Source organism: Coffea eugenioides, chromosome 9, assembly GCF_003713205.1.
Source record: "Coffea eugenioides isolate CCC68of chromosome 9, Ceug_1.0, whole genome shotgun sequence".
NCBI lineage: Eukaryota > Viridiplantae > Streptophyta > Magnoliopsida > Gentianales > Rubiaceae > Coffea > Coffea eugenioides.
This window is the reverse complement of record NC_040043.1, coordinates 389,187-397,845: the sequence shown is the minus strand read 5'-3', so window position 1 is coordinate 397,845 and position 8,659 is coordinate 389,187. Positions and strand designations below refer to the sequence as shown.

The following is an 8,659-nucleotide window of genomic DNA, read 5'->3' as shown; positions in this document are numbered from 1 at the left end:
ATCATGTTGGGCCTTTTTGCTAACATGAATAAAAGAAAATGAATGATACATATTGGGCCTTTTTCTTTCCTGGTAACACAGACCCGACCCGAGACCCATCGAATCCGGTTCCAAAATTTTAAGCACAAGACATGTCGGGTATACGAATTGGGTCTGAGTCTAGTATATTAAAATCGGTCTAATCCAGAATTTTTAATTCTAATCCAAACCCAACCCGTTGACAGACCTAAGTCTAGACATTTAGTGGTGGAGTTAGGACCGAGTCTCAATGAGAACAAAATTGGACAAGACTGTACACTTAAAATGAAATTTTAAAAAAATACTTTTTTTTGTATATATTGATAATTAACTGCAATTGAGCTGAGAATATACAATGAAATTCAACAAGGGCATTCATGATCATGAGGTAACGTGAGATTAGTTTTGAGTTTGATTTGATTAATTTGCCATTCGAACCTAGTAATTTTATTCATGCTTCTATACAACCAATTAATTATTGAGGAATTACTATATGTAATTTTAACTTGTTCTATAGGATTGCAGATGTATTAGGGTCAATTTCCTCATCAATATTTCTTGTGCTTCGTTGTTATGGTTTTAATTTGATAGTAGCTAGCTCAGTAATTCCTTTGAGGTTATATGTTCCAATACTTGACACTTTTATTTATTGATAAATTATACTGGAGTGCGAATGTGGAGATTCGATCGAATGGGGAACCGTTTAAGTCAAATTCCTTCCCTACTTTACTAAAATCAACTAATTAATTAATTAATTTATTCATTTTGCAAAACTCTTCAAACAATATAGTACAATTTAGTGAAGTACCGATGCCTTTTCGATCAGAAATACCCTTACATGCATTTTTTTTTTTGTGCACAATGGTACGTATAAGAGTTGTCTGGTTTTATGTGAACACGGTGCTTAGGCCCAAGTTGACGGACTGGAGATCTGATTTTTTCCTATTGTGCCAGAATTGTGACTGGTCGGAGTAGAATTGACTAAATTGGCAAAATTATTGAAAAATAGTGAAGAATCTCAAGCTTGACCCCATCATGATGCGTGACAAGTCGAAGACGAGCTCCAATTTTGCCATCCGTTTGGTTGAGGAATAATAATTACCATGCGTTTGGTTGAGGGATTTTGCACCCTTCAATGGGAATGAGAGGGTAATGATATCAGGTTTGTTTGGATATCATATTATTTCAAAAAATATTATGTAAATCTTCTCAATTAATTTGTAAACTTAATTACCAATGTATAGCAGTCTTTAAATCCTATTACTAGATGTGAATATTTACATATAACACCCTAGGGGTCTGAAAGAGTTGGTAACAAGTTAAAATAAATGGGCTCTAAATAAATAATTGAATTATTTGACTCAATTTTTGATTTATTCATTTATACATTTTTAATTAAATAGGTATAAATGAATTGATCCAATGATATTCATTATCCAATTCTTCAATCCATCAAAAAAGCTAGCTTAAGGAACAGATAATTATGCTAACATTGGTAGTATAAAATACATGCAGTAAAAGCCTGTCTGGAAACTTGATATGTGGATCGTTACTTGAATATTATGGGGGAAAAAACCAAGAGCAAGCAAACTAGTGCATCCATTTGTTAGCAAACCAATCTGATTTTAGCCTAGTTATATTATATCCACGCAACGCAACAGGTTCTTCTTTTACAATATTAGGTTATAGTAGGTAAATTTTTCACAATTGATCCTGTTATTCATGTTTTATTTTTTAAATTAGATTGAGGACTCAAATAATTATGTATTTTCACGGTGGTGATGGTGTACCAAATAATCAAGAATTGCCCATATACTTAAAGAAGCAATCCCATTTTGTCTATTAGTAAGATTTAAGGGCCACTGCATATTGTCATTTAACAGCATCGACATGCTATTGTTATAACTTCATTAGTTTTTCGATTTGCACCATTCACCAAGAAAAGTTTGTATGATCCTCTCTAGGTGCTGCATTTGCAGCTATAGCCTTCCTGACTGTGTACCCATCTTACCCTCACAAAAAATTAAGCACAATGAAACACTAACAAAAATATAAATTAGTCTGATTCTCCACAACCAAATCCCGTTTATAGTTAAATCATTGCTTTGGATTTATAATGAATAACATATTGGAGTTTAAGCTAGAAAAATGTTTGTATTAATTATTTTATTGTCTATAAAATGAATCTATATGGTTTTTTCTTAATGGATAAGATAAATTTTAAATTTTAAGAAGAAAATCAAAATAAAAGTCTGAATTTTGTAGATTTTAAAGGCTACAAGATTGAAGGCATTTTACAAAATTTTAAGAATGGAGGAGGGAAATAGGTGCTTCTACAAGATTGACGATATGTAGCTCTCTAACATGAATGTGATGGCAAATATTTGCATAACCTAGGCATCCCGATAGAGTCAAATTATGTCAAACAAGAACCACTGTAAACAATTGGAATCAGGAGGAGATCATTTTTTGGCCTAATTGTCCTTCCAAGTTTCTCAACCATGTCAAATTCTTCCGGTTTCAGATCACCAGGGAGCTTCCAATCAAAATGGAACAACAACTGTGCAAGTACCAGCTCAATAACTGCTTGAGAAAATGATATGCCTGGACAAATCCTTCTTCCAGCACCAAATGGGATGTATTCAAAATTATTCCCTTTGTAATCGATTTCTGAATCAAGAAATCGCGAAGGATTAAACTTCTCAGCTTCACTCCAGTAATTGGAATCTCTGCCAATTGCCCATGCATTGACAATTATTTGTGCCTTTGCTGGTACGTCATAACCATTGATTTTGCATTCCTGACCACATTCTCTTGGCAACAAAAGCGGAGCACTTGGGTGTAGTCTCAAGGTCTCTTTGATGATTGCATGCAAGTATTTGAGCTCATGAAGGCGTGATTCATCAACATTTCCTTTGACATTGTAGAAATTTCTCACCTCCTGTTGTGCCCTTTTCATTATTTCTGGGTTTTTAATCATCTCAGAAATTGCCCACTCCATGGCTGTTGATGAAGTCTCACTACCAGCACTAAAAATGTCCTGAAACACATGAATATTAATGAAAATTACATATTCTACTCTCAGATCTCTAAGTGAATTCATCATCTGATTTTATCCCACAAAAAAAAAGAAAAAAACCATCATCTGATGCTTGACTGAAAAAAAAAACCATCATCAGTGACATTGGACTATTTTAGATTCCCTAAATTTTGATAAATAAATCTCGGCCGGCCTCTTGGACTGTGTGACAACCACAAATATGGTATGTATCTTCGCTGGATTTAATTGACTTTTGGTTTGGATCCTTTACCTTCTTAATCTTGAATTTGACTAATTCAAATTGTTGAACTTATTTAGAATACTGCCACCCACTTCTTAATTACAATAACATATTACTTCCACATCACCAATTGGATATGCATCATACCGGTTTCCTTTTTTTTTTTGTTAATTTTCTTTTTCTCTTCGTGGTTTCTCCTTATTCTTGAGTTTGGTACCTGAAGGATTGTTCAATATTGATTTTTCAGCTAGTTAAGGAAGGTATTCTGTTTGCAAAACCGGCAACCACTATGTATCAATTCTAGTTTAGGAAAAAAGTTCAAACTTCACATTAATGCTGTTAAAATTTGGCTATCAAAGGTTATCACAACTCACTAATATAGTTATACTATATCCAAAATCTTTGTCATCCCCCAAATTGGAGCAATAATTAAATAAAAAAAAAATACTGGATTCATAATTTTTCCCTTTAATCCTAGAAAGAACTACAGAATTTTCTCTGAGGTGCAAAGCTCGAAAGATTAGTGAGTTTGAGTTGTACTTACAAGGATAACTGCTCTGATGCTTGTATCAGCCAGTTGAGGTTCAAAGTCTCCACGTTTCTGAATATTGAGAAGAACGTCAACAAGATCTTCCTTGCCTTCTGCACCTTCTTGTTTTGCCTCTTTGATTTTTCCTTTGTGCTCATTGACAATATTTACAAGTATTTCATCAATTTGCTTGTGTAGTTTTTCCACCTTAAATCTCAGCGTACTCATCATTTGAAGCAACTTGATTGAAGGATACATGTCAGCTAAGCTGAACTCTGATGCCATCCCATTGAGTTCATCTATAAGTTGAATGAATCTTTCTGTCTCTAAATCGTTTCTTATTCCAAATGCTGCCCGGCTGGTGAAGCTATAAGTGAGAGAGACAATGCTTCTGCTTAGATTGATGGTCGATCCCTTCTGTAGAGAAATTGATTTAATGAGATTGAATACCTCATCTTCTCTGATTGATTTGAAACTTTGCACGCGTTTTTGACTAAGAAGTTCCATGGTGCAGATTTTTCGTAATTGCCTCCAATAATTTCCATAGGGAGAAAATATCAGATCAGCAAAATTAAAAGAAAAGATCTTGAATGCGAGACTCTGAGAGGGTCTTGAAGCAAATATGATATCGTTGGTTCTGTAGATCTCTCTGGCCATTTCCGGGGAAGTGACAACGATAGTTGAAGTTTCACCAAGCTTTAGGTGCATCAATGCTCCATATTTCTTAGCTAAGTCTCTCGGCAAATGATGGATTGGTGAGCCAAAAAGTTGATGCATGTTTCCTATGATAGGCAGTGGATAAGGCCCGGGGGGAAGTTTCAACCTTGAATTTTTTCCCAAGGGGTGCTTGAGAAATTTGACTACCATGAAACAGAAGAGCAGGGAAGCAATAAGGAGAAGAATGACCTCCATTGAAGATTAAAGCGAGTAAGGTGCAACTTTGGTGTTGTTTTTTGGGTGATGTATTGATTTTATAGATGATGATATAGAAAAAAATCGTTTGTTTGACATTGTAGACCAGAATATTGGAATCCATTAGGGATATTCTCAAGGTAGTGCCCAAATCTTCTTTAGTATTTGTTTTTAGCCCATGATATTTTGAATAATTACAAATACTCTTATAAGTTTTTATTATTTGTTTTTGCCTCCTTAATTTCCTTATTTCTTCAAATATGTCTCAATAAATTAGGCCCTGTTTGATAATCCAATTCAGCACTTAAATTTAATGGATTCAAATTTTAACATATTCAAACTGTTTGATAACTAAAACTTGAGCATCTGAAAATTTAATGGATTCAAATCTTAACATATTCAAACCGTTTGATAAACAAAACTTGAGCATCTGAATTAATTAAATGGCACTGAATTTTTTAGACAAAACTTTTGTCGCGCCCAATTTTTGAAAATAAAATATATAAAAAGGTGTTAAAAATGAATTTTTTTTGATTTTAGAAAAAGGCAAAAATGACCTAAAATGGGATTTAGAAAGTGCGATAGTTTAGATCCAAAATAATAGTCTAAAAAGTGCTGAAAAAGTTAGACAAACTAAAATTTTAGGAAGTTTACATGAGGAAAATGAAAACTCCAAATCATCTAGTGTCTGCTTGTGTTTCTGTTAGACATACAAAACGGTAGAGATTTTTTAAACATATCTCAGTCAATTCACATGATCACGTGAGTTATACATGACTAAATCAGACACAAAATTAGTTATCCGACCCAATTGCAGTTGATTACAAATAAAGAGTAGGGCGTACATTGGTTCGATTGAATTCCCGGGGAGGCAAAGTGACAAAAGAGGTAAGTTCAATGGTAAGTTCATTGCCCTGTCAAGGACTCAAGGTAGTTGAGTAGGAGTGGGATGTCAAGAGTTCAAACTTTACCTCCTATTAGTTGTTATTATAAATGGCTTGTCATTTTAAATGATTTTTTCTAAATTCATACGCGTATAGTGCATCCATCTAGACCGATGGTGATAGACCCAGTTGGACCCTCTGCCTAGAATAGATTAGAGTAGAAATAGGTATAAAATAGATAAATGACCATTGACAAAAATAATAATAATAATAATAATTTAACAAGGAGCAGAACTGTCACTCGCCGACAGGGCACGTGAGCTAAGATCAAACATAGGAAATCATCAAGACGAAAAGCACACGACAGTCGACAATTTGACAGATAAGCCGCGCCCATATGACGTGGCATAAGCCCAATTAAATGAGCCCCAACCCCGAATATTATTGTTTCAGTCCACACTCCTTAGTCCACTCGTCATCACCGCGTCGTCCTTGCCCCATGTTCCCAACGGCCCACACCATCCTCAATATTTTTTTTTCATTTTTTTCAATGCAGGTCTTATTCATTTATTATTGAACAATCAAGAACATTTTGTGAAGGGAGTGCCAATTTATTCATTAGCACTATGATTTTAGTTTTAAAAATTTTCTACAAGCATTTACAAAAGGAATTGATGTTCCACTCTCCCAAAAAAAAAAAAAAAAAAAGTAGCATCTTGACGAAATTGATAGTCAATTTCTCTTGTATCATTTCTTTTTTTTTAATTCTCATGACAAAAATTAATAAGATAAGGAAAACCCACAAATTTGGATTTCTGTGAACTTTTTCGGCATAATTTTTCTTGATTTTGTTTCCTTATTTTAATAAGGGTTAAAGTTTCTTCAACCGGCTCAGGCATGTGATGAATCATCAAGCTCAGAAAGCAGCCACCATACTGCGCCCAATTTTTGAAGGAAAAGAAGAGAGAAAAAAAATGATCAATGACAAGTTGACAATAATATATGGCTATGAGTTTGGTATGAAATTTTAATTAAAACTTTTCGAACTGCCAACTATATATATTCATAGCACCTTGTTACTTTCCAGTGGCAATGATATCCTAATGCCCCACTTATCAAACAAAAAAGAAAAGTCAAAGAATGCATAAGTATCCTCATTATTGTGGAATTGTGAAATTGTTTTTGACAATTTATTGCTTAGTCAAACTGGAAGATCTGACCTAAAGTGCCTGAGGAAGGGATTATTTGGTTCATAATCTGTAACCGAATGATGTGATCGGTTTTGTAGCTTGCAAGTCAAACCAAAATGCAGCACTTGAAAGAACTTCAATACATGATAATCTTGACTATGTCCTTTCAAAGATTAAAGATTGTCTCGCGTGATACTTGAACTTCCTAAATGAAGGGCCTGTTTGGAAGGTGAGTTTTTTGAGTGTTTGTATAAAACTTTACTGTAGATCACTGTAAAAGTTGTAGAAAAACTTTTTGAGATGAAAAAACTTTTTTTTCTTTTCCTTTTCTTTCTTTCTTTTTCTTTTTTCTTTTTTTTCTTTCTTTCTTTTTTCTTTTCCTTCCTCCCTTCCCCTTCCCCCTCCCCTGTCCCTTTTCCCGAAACTACCTCCCCGCCGCCCCTCCTCCCTCCCCCTCCCCCGCCACCCCCTGCAAAAGTTAAAACCGCCGCCCCCTGCAAAAACTCCTCCGTCGCTCCCCTCTGCCCGCAACCCCCCTCCCCACCCCTGCAAAAGCTCCCCCTCCCTCTCCCTCTGCCCGCAATCGAATAGAGGGTTTGATTTATTTAGTAATGGCAATCGACCAAGGGATGAGGAGATGCGGAGAAGACAATAACTTGTTGCTTAGCGGATGCAAAGGGGTATTTGGATTCTGTGCTGTAATCATCTTCAGGTTGATCTGGGGCGGCCGGAAGATTCAGGTCTAAAGACAGGAGGGCTCTTGGCTTCTTGACTGCAAATTCTCGAGAACCCTCCTCGTCGTTACTACTGGTGCCAGTTAGCGTCGGCAGAACCTTTTTTAATTTTTTTTTTTTTTGCAATTTTCCTTCTCAGCTGCGGGAGGGGGAGGTGGCGGGGAAAGGCAGAGGGAAAGAGGGGAGGGGGGAGGGAGAAAGAAAAAAAAAGAAAAAAGAGATTTTGGAAACCAACATATCGGTCAAAGGGGGAGGGGAGGGAGAGAAAAAAAAAAAAAAAAAGAGAAAGGCCGGCAAAAGTTGGCCGGAATAGTTACCGGCGCTAGAAGCGGTGGTGGAGGTGGTGGCTGGTTGGGTGGGGGAGGAAAAAGAAGAAGAAAAGTTGAAGGGAAAGTTTTTTGTGTATTATTTTGAAGTGTGTAGGTAAAAAACTTTGATAAGTTTTTTGGGGTTCCTGTAGCAAAAGTTGTTAAAAAACTAGTAGCTAAAAAACTTGGCCAAAAACTTCACTTCCAAACAAGCCCGAAATTAGGCAGATGCCCTTCTTTGGTGGAGGATGTGTGTGTGTGTGTGTTTTTTTTTCGGTCGAGTGCTTTTGAAGCATTTGTTAATATATATTTTAGATGTTATATTTTTAAAAAAATAAAATTAATTAGAAAAAGTAAATAAATATAAGAGAGAATAGACAATATTAAATAAGAAAAGTAAGGATAATAATTGCTACTAGATGTATATATTGGTAGGTTAGGTGAATGTTAAATGTATTAACGAATATTCTTGAGGACACCAGTTAGAAAAATTCTTTTTTTTTTTGTGAATTTATTTAAGGAAGACTTTAAACCTTGCTATAATAAGGAAGGGAGAAAAAGTGGAGAGTTTGAAAATCCATACAGATATCTCATATTTATCCAAATAATGTCCCTATTAACTTATAAGTTAGGTTTAGGGGAAGACCAGTTTGAGACAACACATTAAGATAGGACTTCATATATAAGACAACACACATTAATACAATACATTATAAGCTTTATGATTCATAAGTACTTATATTTGAATTATGATGCAGAAAATGCCGACTTCAATGCATTCAAAAGATTAATTTTAGTACCTA

At 35.0% G+C, this 8,659-nt stretch overlaps 1 protein-coding gene across 1 annotated transcript; it reads right to left on the bottom strand.

The window, feature by feature from the left end:
* Nucleotides 1-2,434: 2,434 nt before the first annotated feature.
* On the bottom strand, nucleotides 2,435-4,740 carry LOC113783160 (tabersonine 16-hydroxylase 1-like). Its single transcript, XM_027329226.1, has 2 exons — nucleotides 3,844-4,740; nucleotides 2,435-3,058 (listed from the first exon to the last, which is right to left on the bottom strand). The coding sequence occupies exons 1-2, from the start codon at nucleotides 4,738-4,740 to the stop codon at nucleotides 2,435-2,437; spliced, it is 1,521 nt and encodes a 506-aa protein (XP_027185027.1).
* Nucleotides 4,741-8,659: the final 3,919 nt, after the last annotated feature.